Here is a 22,068-nt window from a genome sequence, read left to right as displayed (position 1 = left end):
CTAATGCGGCAATTTATGGTCTAAAATTATGTTGTTTATATTTCGGGAGTTACTTGGGGATTTCGTTTTGTAGTGAAGTGCAAAGGAAAACTATTCAGTCTTAGCACTTTTTGAAGCTTTTACAAGAGCTAGACTGAATACGTTTACTAACGGAACGTGACATCAGTGGCAGCTTGTTGTCATGTTGCTTTGGAGACCAAAGTATTCCAGCTTACAATGTTTTTGGAAATTTTTAGGAAACGGTCCAAGAAGATAAAAGAACAATTTAGTGTGTGGCTGAATGTGCTTTGATGATTCTTGTCATTCAAGGACAATTTTAAACGTACGTGATTTTGTCAAGAACGCTAAGTGAATGCTTTTGGGTAAAATCCAGAAAAAATTGCCATCATGGAGTCATCCTCTATTTATAGATTTCTCAACTCAGGAAAGAAGCATTCAACAGGATGCGCATTTGATGATGTTCTAGTTGTGAATCGTGTTTCAGTGTTTGTTGTAGCAATTAGAACAAGACGTGGAGCGACTTTGTTGAAATGTTTGATTTGCGTGCAGCCGTTTGTATTGCCAAGGGCACTTTCTTCCCTTATTCTGTCCTAACCTGCAAGTATGCGCAATTTTCCTCGCTTTATGAGATTTAATAAACACTGACCACAATCTCTAAGACTGTCCAGTACCGGCTTTTCAAAGCGACTCTTTTACACTATATTTCCCGGCTCATGTCGTTATTTTTAGGCCAACTATTTGAGACGAATATAATATGTGAAACTAAGGGGATTGACGCTTAAGTGACTGACTGATCGAGAAAGCTGGAAGTTCGTCAAGGAAGGATTACTAAACTGAGCTCTGTGATTCCTGAGACAGCTTAAATCTTGATCGCTTGGAATTCGCGACAGATTCCATTTGGTCTTACATTCTTCGTAGCGGTGAGCTGTCTGTGCGCTTCACTAAGGGTGAAATTATAAACTTGTAGAAATTATAAACTCCCCAGGATTATTCAGTTAAGAGTGAAATAAACCTCTGTTTAATTTACATCAAAACGTATCTACTCGTTTTTTTTTCCCCTCAGTTCTTTCGAAATGATTGAATTACGTAATCCAATTTTCTCCGTTATGACACCTGACAATTTTTTTTTTTTTTCAAACAATTCTTAAAACTTCCCAGCTTTGAACAAAAAGAAGGAAAAAAATCGGTGACAGCAATTCAAAAGTATCTGAAAAATGCAGGCTATCCACTGACCTCCGTTTTGAGGGTTTTAAAAGGAAATCAGGGTTATATAGGAGTTAAAATCAAGTCACCCCATATCTCATCTGTCCTTATTAAAACGCGTCGGGGCAGGAATCGTTAGTAAAATGAGAATAGCAGTTTCATTTACTTCATCACCAAGGCCACTGTTAGCCAGGTGTTAAACGGAAAAACTCGATCATCGGAAGGAAACTTTTACTTATCCAAATTGTCAAACAGGCAGCATTTCGCCACCACAGCTCTTGACCTCTGAACCTTCTTTGTCTGCTGCTAACACTTTTGATAATTGCGAGTGGCTTTCCGTGCGCTGTCAAAAAGGGACAATTGTTGCCCCATGATACTGATACTAACATCTCGTTTGGTGACATGGCAACCCAGCCGTGAACTTACGCAGGAGCTGACGCAAAACGCGAAAAACTTGAAGCATGGTTTCCACGAAATTGCGAAACATCCCCCACTGGATTTTTTTGGAAATTCCTTGTTGAATTTATTGTCTAGAAATATCAGCATTTCTTTCCGGCCCAGTTGAGATCATAAATCGCACGTTTTGTGTGTTAAGAGTATTTGGCTTGTGTCAGGGAAGGGATTTGGCAGTAAGGGGATGAAAGGATGCTATTTTCGGTTGCGTATTTTTAGTTCAGACCTTTACAAGTGCAATGGGCTAACTATTAATTACGCGCTCTGGCCGGTTTAATCGTAGATTATGTCCAGAAAGGCGCGTTGAAAAAGGAGATGGAAGAGCCTGCCAAAATTCTTATTTTGTCAGGTTTCTCGTGAAGTTTTCAGATCAAGTTTTAAATGGCTCTAGAAAACTCACGCGCTGAATAACACGAACGGAGTGATAAGAATCTGACAATCCGTCCATAAGTCAATCAGCGAGCCGTGAGTGCTGACTGCGAGTTATGCTAAATCTACTATTCATTATCGCGGTAGATAAGCTCTCGGCCGGTCACGCCTACTGACAGTGTCAGAAAACCGCCGAATCATGCCTCTCAGATTCTTCACTCGCGCGCCCTATTGTGTCCTGCGTCAGATAGTCTCATGGCTTCTGATTATTTTCAGTTCCTATCAAAAGCCGATTTTGTGATGAGTCTATTAAATTCTGGGTGCTCAGTAATCTTCTGTCTGCCTTATTCACGGCTATTTTGTTCTTTAGTGTGGTGTGACACATACAAAGCTCGAATTCGTCACCTTTGTTTTCTTTCGAATCAAGCGACAATAATAGTTTAAGTTCTTGTTTTTTCAGGGTTTTCCCTGTAAATTCATCCTGTGAAGGTAAAATCGAAACAGTAATTAATCAAACATTCGCTAAAGGAATCAGTTTGTGGCATTAAAGACCGATGTACCCCACATGTTACGGGTATTCACTTTTGTCCTTGTCAGAATTCCAGATGGTTCCCTATTGTCCCATTTCAGGACAAACCTAACCAAACAAAAAACACCAGCGTTCTCATAACCCAATTTGCGGTGTGAACTCTTGAGATTCGTAGTCTCGGGTGAAAGCGCTGAGCGTGAAATAGCACGCATGGTTTTGCGCTTTGTAAAGGTCTCCGTTACAAACAATTAGTGCTTCTCTTGTGGCAGGTCGCCCCCGCGCGAATACTTTTTGGTTGCGCGTATCATAAGCTGAACAATTGCTACTTGTTGAAATGGTGTTGACAGCAGAAATAATGCAATTGGTTAAAAACGTAAATGGGCAATGAAACGGCAGCTCTGTTCAGCTAATGGAGTAGTTGACTGTGTGTGGCCTTCAGATAGTAGCGCTTCCTGCGATTGGCTAAATCGATGCAGTAAAAAAATTGCATAACCGACAAGGTACATAACTGGTGTAATTCGATCAAGAGGTGACAAACGAATTTACATCTTATTATAGTGTGTCTAGTGCGCGTGACTCGTGCAAAGAACAGATATCAATCAAAGTGCATGCAAGGGACGCTTTTATCAAATCATTTACGTCCAAGTTCAAAGCGGGCATAGTTTTGAGTCGTGATGTCCATGTATCCTTATCCCGCCAACTCGCCGGCCGCAAACAACAACATGATCGCTCCTATGTACGGAAATCAAGGCTACGAATTTTATCGACCCGGCGCGTCTCCTTACTCTTCAGTTCATTTTCCCGTTTATCCCGCACACGGACAGTATCAAGCGAGGCAAGATCGTCTTTATCCTCCTATTCCACGCACTCAACATGTGCCGCATCAGAGACACGAGATGGTCAAGCCGCCGTATTCCTACATCGCGCTGATTGCTATGGCTATCCAAAGCGCGCCAGAGAAGAAAATAACACTTAGCGGAATATATCAATTTATCATGGACAGATTTCCGTATTATAGGGAGAATAAACAAGGCTGGCAGAACTCTATTCGACATAATCTCTCCCTCAACGAGTGCTTCGTAAAAGTGCCGAGAGATGATAAGAAGCCTGGCAAGGGAAGCTTCTGGAGTCTGGATCCCGAAAGTTTGAACATGTTCGAGAATGGAAGCTACCTGCGAAGACGAAAGCGCTTTAGGAAGAAGGACAAGGCAACATCAGAAAGCAGCAACAGCGCCGAGAATCAAGACAAAAAGGAGCATAGCACTTCCGCCGACACAAAGACAACAAGCTCTGAAAACTCAACAACAACTTCCGCTCCACAAGAAAAGACTAAGGAGCGTGAAACGCTGTCAGCTAGCACGCAGACCGCTCGGGCAGAATCACTCGAGTCAGCTTCAAAATCAGAGGGTAAAGTGACGCCTGCCGCCTCAAAGGCCAGCCCACCGTCCTGCAAACGAGAGTGCATGGTAAGCTCTGAGGAGGGTGAGCTTGCATCAAGTAGTTCTTCTAATGATATCAGCGGTGAACATCCTCACGCTCCGACGCCGCCGTCTTTCCCCACAGTTCCACCGTGCACAATTTACGAGAACGCATACGGGTTGAACTACCCCTCCTATCCACAAAACGGGCAACAAGGCAGTGGCAGCTACTCCAGCACACCGTACGCAGTGTGTCACTCTCCTTCCTACGCCAGCTCAAACACGCCCAATGGCAGGGCTTACGTTCACCGCTATGAGCCTCCGATGAGTCCCGAGCACCCTCCTGTTGTCCATGGCCGATACTCACCTCATTTGAGCCACTACAATCAGCAAGCTACACAGAGCCAGCACGTAGAAGAGGTGCAAGTACACCGCCAGCAATACGCAGCGGACTACGAACCAGCGGCTAGAGCGGGACAGTGGTACTCTTCTTCGAGCTACCCGGGCAGCGAGCCGCCGGTTTCCAGCGCCCACAACTGCTTCCCAAATGTACGCGAGATGTTTGAATCGCAGCGACTGATCGCTCCAGCTGGTGGACAAGCTGTACCGGCGGCCATGCAAGCCACTCAAGGTCAGTTTGGAAGTACTAGTACTGCTTATCACTCGGCAAACGCTGCGTCAGTGCCTCAGTACTCTCTTTGATCTTTGATTGTGCACTGAACTAAGAGTATTTTAAGACAAGACACTGTGGATAGGCGTAGCACCTTTCGGGGCGAATATATTTGTAGCCACTTAGTGTTTTGTACGATTTGCTGAGTAGGAACTGAATACTTAAGACAGATGTAAAAAAAAGAGGAAGACTATTTGTGACCATTCTTGTAGGCGAGGTGTTATTTAGAACCGTGACGACAAGAATATACTATAAAATTTTGCGCGATCTAAAGTTTGCACCAAGCGTTGGCTTTTTTTTCCTCATTGATTTTCGAGTTTCGTTCTTAGCGCCAAGTGTTTGACAGTTGATTTGTGTACCGGTGAAGTTTGTTTTTAGTCAGGCTTAAGGGCAACAAGCGATGTTTTCTTTCTACTCGCCCTTCACAAGTGTTCCACTGTGTCGCCCACAGCGCTCACAGTATGAGAGAGTAATCAATCGAGTCCAGCTAAATACTTCGTCATCAAACCCGCTTTTCCAAACCGCAAGCTGCCAGTCGTGAAGACCAGCACGCAAGTAATTACGGATGTTTTATGCGTGCTTAAAAATTTTGAGCCAAAAAGTGTTGCAAACCGATGGAGAGGTATTCAGTGCGAGGGTGTGTTTAAAGAACTGCGTGCAAAGGGAAGCTTTGTTTTGTAATCAAACTTATACCAGCAATTATGTCAGTGATTATAGTGATAGCTAGCCTAGAGCAGCCTTGTAAATTAACGCGTAGAACTAAATGTACATAGCCCTCAGAGATTTTGTTATATTTAATGATGTAGAGCTATTTTTTCCAATCTGATTTATTCTTGATATAAAATCCCAAGAAAAAAGCAAAAGCGATTAGTTTTTCTAAGACAAAATAGACTTTGTGTACATGATTGTACTCATGCTTTTGTTCGCACTTTTTTCACACCACTTAGTAGTCAAGCTGTACAGACATGATTTGCATGCAATTTTACAAAATAAAATTGAGGAGATTTGACAACTCTTGCACACATTCTTGCGTTCTTCGTGTGGAGTTTGTTAGGTTTTGTCCCCAAGTGCATGATTTCGTTGGATTAGCTAATCAATCACGCACTTTTTTCGGTCACATTTACCTGTGCGCCCTGATCACAACAGGTTAGTTCAACCTTTAACGCTGAAAGCGATGAAACCTACTGTGAACCCGTTCAAAAACCAAAACCAACGCAAAGAATTTCATGCGAAGAACGAAGCAGGGTCTCGAGATAAAACGTGAGAAATTCCACAAGTCTCCAACAACGGTATTAAAAGCTTAAAGCCAGCTAGATCTCTTTATTGGTTTCACCCCTTCTGTAATCCTATGACTCATTTGCCTCCATCGCAACTAAGCTAGCAACAGGAAAGGGCACATTTTTAATTTTTCGACTCCATAACATTTACGCAAGACGGAAGGCATGGGAGAAATTGTCTGTAGCTTTAATTGCCGTTCGCTCGGTGTGGTCGTGATATCTTTACGCGTGCCGCAAACCACTTGCTGAAACCTTGATAAGGCGACCAAACTTTTCATCAACACTGAATTCTTGCGGCAAACCAACTCTTTTTATTATCAAACAATGGTAGATCATCAAACGCGACTGTTCGTTGTTGCGTTTTCTGCTCTCTCTCCCCACATTGATAGTTTGTCCACAGCAGGGTGGGCATGATCGGAAGATAGATAACTTACGCTAACTTTAACTTGAATGATATTATCTTTCGTAGTCCAGGCGCAAAATAACTAGGGGTAACTTCTTCTTTTAACTTCTCCCTACTACTACATTTACGGTACATTGTTCGGTACAATGTTTTACAATTTCCTCAGCTGCGCGTACTATTTATAAACGTTATAATCGATAAGTTTAAATCGTGCATGGATTTGTTGTGTCATGATAGAGTGTTCCGGCCTCTGACTTGACTGAAGTGATCCATCAGTCCTCCACCCCTCTTCTCAATTCAGTCAACCCTCCATGTAAGGAGGATCTTATGCACAGTGCAAAGGGAATTCCATGTTTTTGTTTTTAGACCGAGTGTAAAGAAAATCTTGTAAGGGAAGGAAGTGTACTGGGGATGTGGTCCTAGAAAATTTCTTGGATCAGAAGACGGATGTTCTCATTCTTCTGATTATTCCCCTTTTCCCTCTGGAACAAACTGTACGCGTTTATGTTTCCTAAAAATGCTAAATCTGTAGCAGCTATTTGTAGTTGTGGTTCTAAGCGCCGGAAAATTTGATAAAGCTACTACTAAAATTCCACAGAAGAATAAAAAAAGATTACTGAGAAGGTGTCAAATGCTCGAAGATGGAATGGGTACACTTAGCACCGCTAGAAGTACAGGAGTTGAACCTACTCACTGTACCAAGCAACCAAAAATTAAAATCCCTTGAAGAAACCGCGTAATAAAATTTTACGTGATGATTCAATGATGGCGCTCATGATATTTTGGGTGATTGATCTCTCTCGTTCATGCCACTCCCTTGCTCCACATTCAAATCAATCTTGGTCGTCTGTTGGTTGTTGTAATCCTTCGTCGCGACCAGCTGAAATCCTTCTTAACGGTTTTGCCTCATCTTAATTTGTTTGAAACTGGACCCGATACTTCCAGAAATGCAGACTATGACGCACATTTTCACAACAGAGCCAGCATAAATGATGAATTGAACCATTTCCTCCATGCATATAGGTTTATTTACACACAGAGACCACACACTTCATTATCCTGTGGTCTGGTTGTTGAAATTAAGGTTCATTTGAATGCGTACCCCGCTCAATGTTCAATTTATATTGTAATATCCTAAGCTATCCAAAGGAGCTCAAACAGGCCTAACCGTTCGTTTTCTTTGGGCTCTCAAATGGAAACCATATTGGATTTCGAGTTTATTTATCGATTTAATCGTTGCATGAAGAAACATAACAATTCTTACACTGCTTTATCTATAAAAATAGCTGTTTTTCAATTTTTCAACCGAGACATAACATTAAATAAGTTCGGTAAATATTTCTGATTACAAAATCAGTTGTTAATAAACTTCTAGGAAGGCGAACTCTCTTTGAAGTTGATCACGGTAAATGTGTAGTTCTGAGATAGTTTAGGACAGGCGTCGTCAGTAAAGTCCTGACTTGGTTACAACCCTCGTATACAAGTACAAATACGTTAACATCACCGATACAATTATGATAATCAGAGTCGAGCAAAAGCCATTTTATTTATGTGCAGTTATTTTATCGACCTGTTTCGAGGCACAATTAGAGAAAAAGAATAGACCTAGTCGTTGCATTGATTTAGAGCCGGTTCCACAACGGAGGGTTCGTTGCTGCTTATGTGACGCATCGCCGAGTCTCTTCGTTAACATCCTTTCTCCTCCGAAGGGACCCAACCTAAAAGTTAAAAGACAAAACCGTTTTGCGCCGTTCGGAAGCACCACTAAGTTCTGCTCAGTAGCTTACAATTGAATGGTTACTGGGTTTTATCCGAGGTCTAAAAAAAGTTAAAGCAATATTGACCCTTGGAGTGAAAGATTTTTTAACACTTCAGACCTTTATTTCTATAACTCAACTAAACTGACGAACAGTTGTCTTCCAGAGACTGAGGTGTTATAGAACCAAGAGACAAGATAATTGTTAAAGATTCTTTATTTGAAAGCTCACAAGACTGAAAATTGCCGTCATGGCCAGAAATGGAAATCAATCGTATACTAAATCAATCTTGAATGTTTGTTTGTAACGTTTACCTGATTCCATCGTCAATTTAGTCCACATAAAGGATTTTGTTTTGATGCTGTAGCTCAGTGAAGATAACATTACTTTTTTCCAAAACCTAGCGTTTTACTTTCCTAATCAGTAGGACTGTGTTCCACGTATATAGTAAATTGTGTTTCTCGCTAGTATCAAGAGAGGATTGCTTAGTATTTATTAATTAATTAGCATGCCATTTATTTGTTACACAGTTTAATTCAGGAGCTGTAGAAATGTTCTTCATCAGTATTAAACCGTTGTGAACCTCACTTTCCCATGACAGAAACCAGAAAATCCGGCTTCTCCAGCTATGCCTTTTCGGCTCTTGATTTTGGTATTTACATCACTTCTACCCGTTTCGGTTTTGCCACAGAAATTCCACATATCCCAGAATGAAACCTAAGTGCAGCAACGTTTTTAGCGACAGAATTTATTTTATGTGGAATTTTGTCAAGGTAACGTATCCGTGCGCATATTTTTATCTATAAGAAGTTAATGGCTTGAAATAATCTGAAGTCATCCCCTCTAGGAATTTTAAGGATTTAAATTATTCTGAGGCATAATTTAGATCATTTTAAATAACTGACCACACAACGCATTTGCTTGCATATTTTTGGCACAAATGTAAAATCCTTCAAAGTAGCAAAAACTGAGTTATTTCGCCTTCTATTTTGAAGAGAAAACGTGATGTAAAAGCAAGTTATGGCACTGAATCGACTTTATAAGATCAGGTAGCCACGTACGTCTTGGCCGCATACACGAACCTCGTTCAAAGATACTTTACAGAACAATCAAAATCATTGAAATGAGTTTCTCTGACTAGCTTACCTCGCGAAATTTGTTTCTAAACCTCGTGGTTTTTGTTAGTCTTGCAAAGAGTCTGCGTTTTGTTAGCCAGAGTTAATGCTGGGCTGTCGTTCGGGTGCTGTAAAGCGGTAGATTAGATGCACATTTTGAGATAACGTCCTGCAGTGCGCTCATAACAGGTCGGTCGGTCTCTGTTAGTAATTATTCGGTAGACTGTCGCTATTAGCTGCTGGTTAATTTTAGCTTTCTACCTGTTTTCCGCGTGATAAAAATCACCAATTTCGTTTCCACAGCCCTGCATTGTCCGCGCGAAAAACCTCTCTGTGGGTTTGTATACCCGATCGAACTACATGTCGATTGAGAGAATCCACCGGGCAGGATTTGTGCCAAGTTTATTTGTTGAGCAAACATGGCCCAAAGTGCTACAAAAACAGTGTAACTAACTTAGCGGTTCGCTATCTATTTAGACTGTTGGATGTTGTTAAATAAGATCAGTAAAGAATGTCTCAAGAAGGACGTTTTGCTCTCGAGACGTTTGTGAAGCCTTCTTGAACGTCGTGTTTTCTGTAGTTAAGTAAGATGTCGCTAATTGATCTAAATTACTTCGATGGCGAGGAAGTTTTTTATGAGGAGGATTTGGGCAGTCGAAGATAAACAGCGCTCGTGTCTTAGTTAAGCGAGGAAAATGTACAGATTCATCCACGGCAATGTTCTGTTAATTCTCAGCTGTGGGTGCACGGAAAGGAAAATGGAAGACCGAAAATTTCCTCAATTTTATGTTCCATGACCTTTTACTGTTTTCTGATTCGGTTACTAGGACATCGTTTTGTATTAAGGAAACACTTCATTAGGGATTTACACAATTTGTTGTCAATTGTGTGTTACAAAATATTTGTAGCTGTGAACTTTTGCGCGATTCCAGTTAAGCCTATAAACACCTTTTACAAGGCCTCCCACTGTATCTCTATCAATCTGTTGTTGCAAGCTTTCAGTTTTTAGTTGTGTATGAAAACACTTATAAGCACATTTTGAATCAATTCACGATGCATAGCGGATGAACGCGCTCGTTCTGTCCTTGTTGCCGTAATTGAAGTTATACGATTACGCGCAGTCAAATGACAGATGGTAATGACGAGTTCAGAGAACCGCCAGCAATTAATCTGGCAGATGAAAGATGCAGAAGTTATTTCTGGCTTGAGAGACCCTGTTCTTGTATCAACGTGTTCTAGGGCTTCCGAGATAAAATCGCTACTGAAAATAACAATCTCCATCGACTTATAGCAAATCTGCTCTGTGGCATCGACACGTCGAAGCATGCGTGTCTTTTTTAAAAATCCATTACAGTATCCATTTTTTTTTCGGCTGGCAGAAGTTTTACTCGTGTAAGAAGAGAAACCGGCGGATGTCCAAGCAATTACTTTACGACAGAACTGTTATCTTACTTTGGTGGGTGGCATTCTCATTAGAGAAGAAGTAAATGGCTCGGTTTGCGCCAAAAAATCCGTCTTCGATAACACTGGTATGGCGTTAGCTTCCCTACTTTCTTAGATTGCAATGATTTCGTTTTAGGTTCTAGCCTGTCGTGATCTTTCTATTTTATGCTAACTTGTACCGCGTTGTTTCTCATTTTGGGAAATGAAGGATATGGAAAGGTTAATGGCAAAACGAGCTGTCTTAGGCGTTAAGTATCGCACTCCGCTGTAATTGGCTATTAGTCATCAAAACACAACAGTGGGCCAAAGGTTGCGGCTAACGCATCAATTAGTGTTTAAATCCTTTGACAAATTAGCCTTTCATGAACGTAACTCTAGAAGCAGATATGGTTTCTTTGCAAAAGAAAATAAGCAAAATGCTTCGCTTAACGTTTTGGAGAATATCAAGTGACACTCGACTCCATTGTGATATAGCGCGTTATCACAACGGCTGCCCTTCAAATCGTTGTGGTTCCTGATTCTTTGAACACGTGTTGCATTAAAATCAAAATGCGCAGACTGCTTTCAGTGTGTACGCCATTATGCCGGCGAGAAGACATGTGCTGGCGGCTTCCAGTGGCCGGCCATATTTGAAGTTCAGAGTATAATATAAAAGGTACACGTGCTGGAAGCGATCGAAGACAAAACGCTCCATCATGTGGTACATTAACACATCTGCTCATTTCAACGTCTTAAAAGGCCGCTTTTCAAAAACTGAAAGATTACACGCTCGTTATTGGTATGTCTTGTATCGCATCCGTGATCTTTTGATGCCTTATCGGTACTGCTCAGTTCACGTCAAATGGTCACGATGGATTCACGTCAAAACCTGACTGGTTTTGCACCAGTGTACATGTAGCGAAATTGTTTCATGAACGTTTTTAGCAGACTCTAGAACTGGGTGAGAGGTTTCAAATGAGATGCACTGAGCAGAAAAATTGGGCGTTGCTTTCGGTCAGGCGGAATTTTTTTCCATTGCTGGATATCTTTATCTCTTTATCACCAGTTAGCGGCTTTCATTTTTAAAAGCTTCACAAATTGATTGCTAGCCTTCAAGAGACAGAAAACACATCTGCTTCGCTGTGCGTTCTCAGAGTACCTAAATGACAACTAGAAAAAATAATTTACCAATCTATTTTGGGAAAGTTCCTTTTTATTTTCTCTCATTTCTTGAAGGACTTGGTGAAAATCGTGCCTGTATTTAGTTATAGCTTGTTTGCTTTGATAAAAAAATCTCATCCCTGTGACTTTATTTTTAGTTGGCTGACAAAATTATTTTCTCTCTCCTTCAAACCGACCTAAATAGGAAGTTTAAACATCGTTTATTTTATCTCGACGAAAACTCGTGATTAACTCGTGAGAAGTTGTTTCCGGATTCTTGCCAAATGCGTCAGGTTATGAGAAGGCATGGCCACTGACGTGGGTCCAACATAGGTGTGTCTTGCCCCATGCCCATTGATGAAAAATGTTGACATATTTACAGAAGGGTTGTGGGCGGGTTGAGAGTGACTGTTTGGCTAGAGTGTCAAACGATTGCAAAACTGGACCTACTAAATTCCATTCTAAGAAATATACCAAGTTGAATAACCTAATACAGGGCATGTTTCTACAGGTTCAATCGATGAAGAGTTTGCTATTCAGTAATTAGATAGATGTGGAGCAACATTCACTATATCAACCAGTCCTTATCCCGCTCTTTTTAGCCCCTTCTGGTCAGAGTGCGTGACTCTACAGGTTCGATCGTTTCAGAGCGTGCTATTCAGTAAATAGATTGTGGAACAACATCGTTGTAACTCTACAAACTATGCCTTCCCCCTCTTTTTAAACTTTTTCTGACCTCTGCTATAAATGGTTACAGACTCACACGCTGTATGAGTAGTTTCAAAAGCTTTTTACTATTTTACTCTACAGAAAATTATTTATGTCTTGATGATTTTGATACTTTTGTTGTAGTGTTTTTTCTGAGAATTTCGTGGCACATCGAAGAACTTGTCCCTTATTAGTTGACGATGTTCTCTATTCTCGTTGTCTGTCTTCTTATTGTCTTGATATTACCGAAATCAGTAGAGAAGTAGTTGTTTAATATAACGTTTGGTAATAGTGGTCAATGTATGTAAGGAATGCACTTCATGGCTTAGTTTAGACAACTTGTTTGTCACTGAATATTCCGCGCTGGAATAACGTTGAAAGAAGAGGTTCAGTCAGTGGGGGACTTCTGATCGGATCGGATCAAATGGGCTCTGTAAAGTCTACGAGTTAAGTTGTGGTCTAAAAGAAGCTTTGATCACAGATTGCTTTGGTATTCCTGTCTGATTTTTGTTGATTTTAATCTTTGTTTTTCCTTCTGTCGTGAACGTGAGGCCGCAGCTATTTTTTTTTTTTTTGTCCTTAGGAATCAATACAAATCCGCTCTGCGACAACAGTGGTGTTTGCTAACGGCGAAATCCGTCTCGTCGATGAAACTTATGCCCAGAAAAAAAAGACGTTTAAATTGCACGAACTGGTTGACAGTGAAAAATGTTCTGACGCACTGCCTTCTGACAGACGAGATGGGGGGTGGGTAAGAGGGTCAAAGAAGAGTGCTGAAATATAGGTCTACTGCATTCCTTCCCGTTAAAAGGCAAGCGCCTTTTCTGTGTAAGAAAAAGTTACTGGTTTGAAAAGATTTTTCGATTTTGAACGCAGATTTGGACTCGCGTCTCCCCTCCGCCTGACAACTTCGAGATAGAGCGATCAGTGTATAACAGTTCATATATTAAGAGAGTTCCTTTGAAAAAGCAAATCATGATAACGACTCTTTTCCAGTCTCTCGTTTCGTCAGCAGTTTGAAAACGTACCCAAGTCTGTCCAACCACTCAATAAAATAAACGTTCCCTTTGTTTGTAGGTCACCGTCATGTATGTTTTTTGAGCGGTTTTAGACTAACCGTTGGCGTTGAACACTGTAGACAGATCTGTGCAGAAACGTGGAAAACCAACTAAGCTCAACTTCTATGGGCGGTCTGATTTTGTAGAACAGTGCGACCGGCACGAGATAAATGACAGGAATCCATTAGAACGAGGGGATAATTTATATTAGGAAGGCTAGAAATCAGGACTACAGTATAAACACTCCACAAACTTTCTGACTCTCTTCACGAGATTAGATTTGGTTGAGTTGCAAACAAACTTAAACATGGCCGTCAAAAAACTGTTTCCTATCATTTAGTTATACAGAGAGATTTGATGCATAAAGTTCAGTTTTCCATAATTACGCGAACATTTCCTCTATTCATTACAGTTTCAAGGCAATGCCCGATGGCGTTTTTTCTCTCTTTAAAAGAGAAATGTTGTGACACTTTGATTCATCTTTGCTGAGCACAAAATTACTTTCGAAAAAAATAAAAGGAGCATTCAAAATTATACTGAATTTGCCACAGTAAAAAAAAAAGTGAGCTCGAACAAGGATGGTCAAGATTGGGTGGGACAGATTGATATTGACTACAGCTAAGAACTTGATGAAATTTTCAAGATGGTCCAAAACGACCACCGACCTCACTTCTTGAAATATTTAGCCTAAATGTTTCAAGTTTCGTTTGCAATCCGTGTTCATCTTCTCCATCCTTAACCATCCTTGTACCTTAATGGTTTTTTACTATCTCCTTGCTGTTTTTCTCTCGTAGTAACCTACTATTTTTAGGTGTCCTTCATTTTTAAGGTAATTTTGTACGTGGCCAAAATGTCATAATTGACCTCACTTAACGAGCGCCGCAACTTTAAAAGAGCTACGTCACGGACCGCACATCTTGAAAACAGTTGGCCAAGTTTTTCTTCAAATTTGGTGTTCGTAATCAGTCTAGATCGTTTTCAGTTGTGGCCATCCTTGTTTATTTTCGGTTTTTTTGTGACAGTTTTGGTGTTATTCTACCTTAGGAAATAATTATTTTGAGATTTTCTTCAATTTAAAAGTACTCAGAAACTCACTTGAAATATCGAGCCGCTTTCATCCAACTTTGCGGTCATGATTACTTAAAGATGGATGAAAAAACACCTCATCTAAAAACGCTCACGAACAGCGCTCGAAAACAAGTCCATCTGAAATATAACTTACAGGAGGTGATTAAGATCCCTGCTGGCTCCGTTTAACTAATTACGTTTGTTACAGTATCTTGAATTCCTTTATTTTCCTAAAACCAGTTACTTTTACCATGTAAACTTCCTTTCCTTCCCTTTTGTCTTTTCTTTATCAATAAACAGTCGCCTAAAGAATTCACTGAAGTAACTGAACTGTAATTTGGCATTTTTAAACGTAAATTTGAGAACAGAAAATATCGACTAAAAGTAACACAAACCCTGCAAACAGACATTGTAAAACAGTTTCCGACAGTGATCTTTGAGAGAATAATACAATAACATTGCGAAAGAAAGAACCCTTTACCGTGAAATTGTGTGCTGTGCACGTGCTATTAGAACGTTTGAATTCCTTTCCAAATTTAGAATAAGCATTTCAGTATCATTGCACATTACTGACTCATTGCTGGTTATGTGTCTCTGCATGTTTGAAATTTGTTATGTTTATCAACTTCAATCATGACATATAAATGGCCTGGAAACGTGAAGAAAAATTATTTTACTATGTAGAATGTTTCAATTGCTTTTTATGTTCGTGGGACATCATTGTTGAAAAACACATTTACTCCGTACCTGTCTCAGTTTACTAAGAAAAGACAGTTTAGATTAGAACTCGGTTTCGAAAAAAGAAGGGTCGGAAAATAAAGCTTTCATTGGATGGTCTGGTCCGGAAAAACTGTACCGCGAAAACTTAAAATCGTCTCAACATGATCAAGAGGATGATTGGCTACAAATTATATACACTCTTTTTTTAAGAGTGTAGGTAATAAGAATATCTAGGCTGAAATTTGCGAAATTTTAAGAATTTTTTAAGAGTAAACCTGAGGCTGAGATTTTGAAAGAATATAATTTTGTGTGTTGAAAATATAATTCTTCCTTTCTCTAAAAGGCAAAACAGACCAAAAACAGCACTAACGTATGTTCGATGTTAATACCATTTCTGCAAGAAGGTATGTGCTTCATATCAGGCTTGACTGCCTGCAGGTTGGCTCTAAAATTACTTTAACACCATCCAGACACAAAATACATTCGAAAACAGAAACGCCATACGCTATTAAGTGAGAATATTCACAAGAATATTTTCAGCCTAAAATCGGCAAAAAAAAAAAGTATTCTGCGTCAGCCGGAAAAACAATATCAGTCTTATAAAAAGAGAGGGTATATAGAAACCTATAAACTGGAGAAGGTCGACCCTTGAATAGTCTAACTCAGTTTTAAAATCGATATTTTCATTTAATGTGTAACTGCTGGTTGTTGCTAAAGCAGTGAGATTGCACACTCGCGGTTTCTATCAACTTTAATAATTGACCCAGGTCTGAAGTCACTCCTCGCCAGTTATCGGTCGAAAGATATGTATGTCGCCAATGGAAAGCTAAAAACGGAGCCAACCCTTTGCGTTTGTTTTTCGAAATGGTCTGACGTTAAACGTTGCTTATAGATCAGGAATCCTGGTGCCAAATTGAAGAACACTCATTCCTACTTTGGTCTTACCAAGAGAATATGATCATAATCTCTTGGTCTTACTTTGTACATTGATTAGTTTAGTTTATTATTATTTTTGCCACATTATAGATATATTTTCGACCTATTAATCCATAAGGCCAAGAAGCCCAGGGAGGCCAATAAGGCTTATGTAAAGGACTACCTTTAGAGATACCTGATGCGTCATCGGCAGGCCAATTTATCTAAATTTGTGGATGCATGTATATTTTCTGACACACACAGGACACACAAAGTGATCATAATTTAGGATAAAAAATAGTTAAGCAAGCTAAACGCACAGATGCGCAAAAGCGATGGAAGAAATTAAAAGCAAAAAAAGCACACAAGCACACTATGAAAAAGTAACATATGCTTGTACCAAGAATGATGTCTTAAGTTTAGAAGTGAACACAGCAATGCTAGAGGCGTTTTGATGTATCTGTTACCTAAGGTTTTTACGTATCGTTTGCTCAGTTCGGTTGCTTAGTAACTACAAGATGTGCATTGCATGCTGGGGTGGAAGGATCGTCATTGCTTGGTTCTTCTTTTAGCTCTAACCTCACTTCTCAGATGGAAGCTGTAAATTAGCATTTTTAAACGTAGATTTCAGATCAGAATATATCAACTTCGAGCCACAAACTCGGATGTTGTAAAACAGTTACCAGGTTACCGTCGGAATTCTTTAAGAGAATAACAAAGTAACAATAAGAAAAAATAATCCTTCGGCGAGAAATTGTGTGCTGTGCATATGCTATTAGGACTTTCGAATTTAGAATTAGTATTTCAGTATCATGATACATTGCACATTATTAACTCATTGATGTGTATTTGTTTCTGCAGGTTTGAAATTTGTTGTATGTTTATGAACTTCAACTATGACTATTGCCAGTTGCTGTTGGAAGCATTTAATTTGTTAACCCGTCAATACAGTTAAACCCTTTAGTATCAGCTTCTTTGTTGTCATGGCTATTATTTTGAGCAATAGGATCACAGAACTGAAGAGATTAATAACCATGTTGGAGATCACTTATGTCCCATTTCTTTTGTGTTATTGTAAGACTTTGTATTATTTACTTTAACCAGGCCGCGAGTATTAATAAGTCGTCTCAATTTACACGTTGCCCTTCAAACACAAAAATGGTAGGCCCTGTCTCCTGCATCTTCAGTGTTACATGGTTAGCAGGGGACGTTTGAACCCACACACCTATCGCAAAGAGTAATGCACGGAGTTCACGGTGTTGTGATCTTGCCTTGTCTTAGGGGTTGGTGTTTCACATAGGGTTACCGTCATTGTGCTTTTGTCTGTGTCTATGCGTAGCCCTAGAGCTGACCCTTCAATAGGGAAAAAGACGAAATAACAGTGGGAAAGCCTAACGAGCTTCAGGGCTTAACATTCCTCTCGCCTCTCTTCTTTTCTCTCTTTTGCTGTTCTATTTACTCACCATCCTCGCCTGGAAGTTTTACCGCTTCCCAGAATTAACTAACAGTAGTACCCTAATGTAGGGTTGTGTTCTCAATGGCTGTGATATATCGAAAAATGTGAGATGCCGCTTGGTATCCTGGCTTCTAAGGCATACCTACCTTAAAATTTAACACAACCTGGAAAGAGCCAAATGATTCTCCACTCGAAGAATCATCAGTAGATTTGACGATACATTTCTTGGCGTAAACCTGAGGCGTGGGAAATTTCACAGGATGAAATTAAGTTAAGAAAAGTTCCTTGATTTGCAAATCACATGGTTATCAAAGATAACGGCGCGCCTTTAGAGTCACTTACAGTCCTTCCTGTCGTTAAATCAACCAACGATCGAGATAACTTAATCGGGACTGAAAAAACAGGGCTTAATGAGCCAAATGGCTTCAAACAAAACCATGCAGCACTCGTACGGCGTCCAAGAGACTCCTGATAGATTGCAAACGACCTTCAATTTTCTCTTAATGTTCAGCTGTGCGGCCACCAGACATTTCGGCTACATCAAAGCTCCCTCCGCTTTTAGCTTTTTATTCCTTGTGATGAGCTTATAAATCTTTTAACATGCAAAGGTAACTTTGAGCCTGTTGAACAAGGCGACACGTTATGCTTTCTTTCCTTAACCCTCATTCATTTTCCCATACACCACAGGTAATTTATGTCCATACGTTCAGTTTATAACAAAGTGTTTGTTGCATCGCCAGTTTTCAAAAGTCAGTCGAAAAAACTGCAGGGGCGGTATTAATTTTGCATGAAAGAACTGAAACTAATACAAAAAATTGAAACTTGGTGATCTAGATTAGACAGATAAAAAACTAATATGTCCGGCTCCGTCCAGTCCGCCATACGAAATTAGGTAGATTTGTTTTAAAATCATTAGAAATCCAACTCTCTTTCGGTATGCCTTTGATTTCAAAGAACTGAACTTATTTCCATCTGATTTTAAGACTTCAAAAGACTACGTAATGGAAGGTGTAACTGGATTCCCCACTTAGGGTTTGTTTCAATTTAGAATTAATCTTGTTGAATTCTTGTTTTTCAAAACAAACGCATGTTTTGAAAACACACGTTAATGAAGATGCTAAATGAACTAAACAAATTATAATCGCTTGCAGGTGTGCTGGAGTGTTTTTTAGCTTGTCAAATCTCTGGTTATCGATTTAACTTTATTTGCGTGATGGAGATGCTATTTGGCGTTTTGAGCCATCACAATATGAGTTATTACTTTGGAGAAAAGAAGAATACAAATGTCAAAATTAGAAGCAGCTATTAAATTTCTAAGAAATGCTATACTTTGTTAGCTGTATTTTTTCCTTGTTGGTTGCAAAAATGTTGTAACTAAACAAAATCATGCCTTGTCAATGTAGGAGATTGGGTTCACGTTACAAGACAATGAAGGTATTAAACCACAAATACTAAGTTATCAACACTTCAGATACCGCTGCAGTCCTTCCGCCTGTTCCTTTTCTCTCCCCGATCCCGCTGGTCGCTGATCCCGCTCGTCGTCCGCCCGCTTTTGCGATCGTCCCCACAGACTGAGAGCCTGGAACAGGCTACATTCAACGATAAATGCTTCTCTTAGTGCCAATATGTGTACAAATTTATATCTCTTATTCATCTATCTCTTCATCTATTTTCTTTTTTATTTGAGTGTCCTCGTTTAGGTATTTGAGCTAAATACTCCGACACTTAAATAAAGATCATACATTCAAGGCATTTTGTGCACTGATACGACAATAAACGCTCCTATCTTGTAGCAAGTAAGTGTTCCGTTTTAATCGAACAGTTGTTTTTACAAAACACACAACCAACAAAAAGGTTCGAGAGAACAACTGTGTCGAGGAAGCGCGAGAAAGCGTTATGAGGAGTTTGAGCCTGCGTTTTCCGTTTCAGGGTCACATGACTTGTTGAAGCATGCGTGGCAAGCATGCCCGTACGAATGAGAAGTTTCCCCATTTTGGCCGAGCGAAAACTGGGCCGGGGTGAGGGCAAAGATATTGGCAGGAGGGTGAGGAAAGAGGAAGGAACAGTTTGCGTATTTTCTCATTTTTTAAAAGTGGTGCCGTTGTGAATTGTCTGAAAAAAATTATAATTTCGCGCCCGCTGATATATTGACAAGGTGATAGCTGAAATCGATGGGTGTTTTTCAGAAACGTGGAGTCCGCTGGCAAGAGTTCATTCTCTTCTTCGCCTCCCTCTGCCATTCTTTTTGTGAGTGTGCTCCCAAAATGCGGGAACGCTTTCTAAGCAGGCTAACCTTGTTACAGCCACATTTCCAATTCGTTTCAAGGAACTTGGAGATCGAAAAAAAGAAAAGCCCTGGAAGCGACACTACCACATCTCCAATTTCTTTCGAATCGGAGAGCACGCATTTACTATTGACTTACTGTTGTTGGTCGAAAAGAAACCAGAACAACATGAATTAACTGCATTAAATGGTAATTGTGGTATAAACTATTTAGGGCAACAACTGCAGACCCTTAACGTATTCAATAGGCTATTTCCGAGTTACCTTGTCCCTCTGTTTCAAAACAAGTCCTCGTGCAAAACCTTTCATATGAAAGTGAGTTTGATTTGCATAAAAAAGAACCTGTAGGGGGAACAGATTTTCATATGAATGGTTGCGCACGACGATTCGTCTTGACACAGGTAAAATGCAACTCGGAAATGGCGAATTAGAAACCGCTTTCTAATACATTTATGATAATAACAATAATCAGTGGAAACATATCACTTTTTTATTTCAATTGATATTAGGATTTTCGTTATAGGGATCAAACCTTCTTGTGCAAGTTGCTCCGTTAGTGTTCCTCTCCTTGAAGTCGTATTCTCATTCTTATCATGGCAAATATCTCATTTCAGTTTGAGAAAAAATCTTTCGAGAGTAGCTATCACCATAGCCAACTTTGATTCTAACCACACTCCTACTACACAATGCAGTTTAAAAAGTACTAAAACAAAAAATATCACGAACGGCTTCGTCAAAAAACAGGTCTAGTGTGACGTTAGCTTGTATTGAAGATTCTTGACATTGACCTTATTGTCGACGTTTGTAAACCGTCATCTTTTGCTCAGCCTCATCTTTTTATCACTTACTTAATAAGGTTTTACAATAACTGTAGAAATTCTCGCGCGCTCGTTGGCTAATTTTCATTGTCGGTAAGCGGACAGACACATGAATTTCTAATTTATACGATGTTATTGTAAAAAAAACAAATTGACGTCGGTTTTTCATGCGTCTGTCCTGTTATTGATCATGAATTTCGTCATAACATTGTCAAATTAAGGACGGTGCCTACTAATTCCAAAGGTTTTTGCGCCAGGTTAGGACCACGCGGAAAAAGTAGATCTTTGCAAGGGCTATTGGAATCTACAAAGAAAAATGGGGATAGCCACGCATTTTTTCGAGATAATGAAGCCTTGAATCTCAACAAAAATGCATACATCAGCATTTTCCTGAAAAAAGAAGGAGAAGATATTTCTTCACAGATTTCCATAGAATTCGCCTTTACATACGGAAACGCAAACGCATTTAAAAGGATCTTTAAACTACATGGCAAATGGTAATAAAAAACATTTGTGATATGTTTTTAATGACAAAATCGCTGCAAAAGCGCTTTTAGCGTATCTGACAGCCTTCCTCTGGTTCAGCTAAAATACAGTCTAAATACCTTTTGCTCACAACCAGAAACTAATCACGTGTTGAATAGACCTGCCACTTCCATTTCATAACATGAAATGTAGGGGTAACCACGCGTTTTTTAAAGTTGTTGATCTCTTTTGAAAACTTTTACGGTGCCCGTTACATTTTTTCCTGTCACCTCCCCAGTAAGGAAGACATTTGCGTATCTCGCACTTGTCTTGCGCGCGCACTACGCCATCTGCAGGTACATGTTTACAGTTGGATTTCAGTATAATTTTCGACAGATAACAGTTAGGTTTTCAGCTGGAAGACTTAAACAGTTAGTGGTTAGCGATATGCTGCTATTCTGGTGTTCCTGGTTTAAGTACAGGTTCGTTAAACTTGATTTGGTCACAGTAGGAAATTTTTGCTTTCATTTTGTCGTGTACGTGATAGCGTAGTTGATTGCGTCAATGTCAGCCCCAGCGCGCGCGTGGAGCTAAACCATGGCTTGCGTGATGCGCAGAACGTGTGCGCACCAACAAAAGTAGGCACCGTCCTTAAGTAGTTTGCGGATCCACAACTACTTTGACAATGTTATGACGAACTTCATGATCAATAACCGGACAGACGCATGAAAAACTACGTTAATTTGTTGAATGTTGGACTGAACTTGAGAAATTTGCCACACTCTTCTCAATCCTCACA

The 22,068-nt window shown here is 39.9% G+C and overlaps 1 protein-coding gene across 1 annotated transcript; it reads left to right on the top strand.

The window, feature by feature from the left end:
- Positions 1–1,104: 1,104 nt before the first annotated feature.
- Positions 1,105–15,121, top strand: LOC145465141 (uncharacterized). Its single transcript, XM_081448914.1, has one exon. The coding sequence runs from the start codon at positions 3,229–3,231 to the stop codon at positions 4,672–4,674; it is 1,446 nt and encodes a 481-aa protein (XP_081305040.1). The 5' UTR covers positions 1,105–3,228; the 3' UTR covers positions 4,675–15,121.
- The last annotated feature ends 6,947 nt before the right edge of the window (positions 15,122–22,068 follow it).

The sequence above is a fragment of the Orbicella franksi genome, chromosome 13, assembly GCF_964199315.1.
Source record: "Orbicella franksi chromosome 13, jaOrbFran1.1, whole genome shotgun sequence".
Classification (NCBI taxonomy): Eukaryota; Metazoa; Cnidaria; class Anthozoa; order Scleractinia; family Merulinidae; genus Orbicella; species Orbicella franksi.
This window is presented reverse-complemented; position numbering and strand designations above follow the sequence as displayed.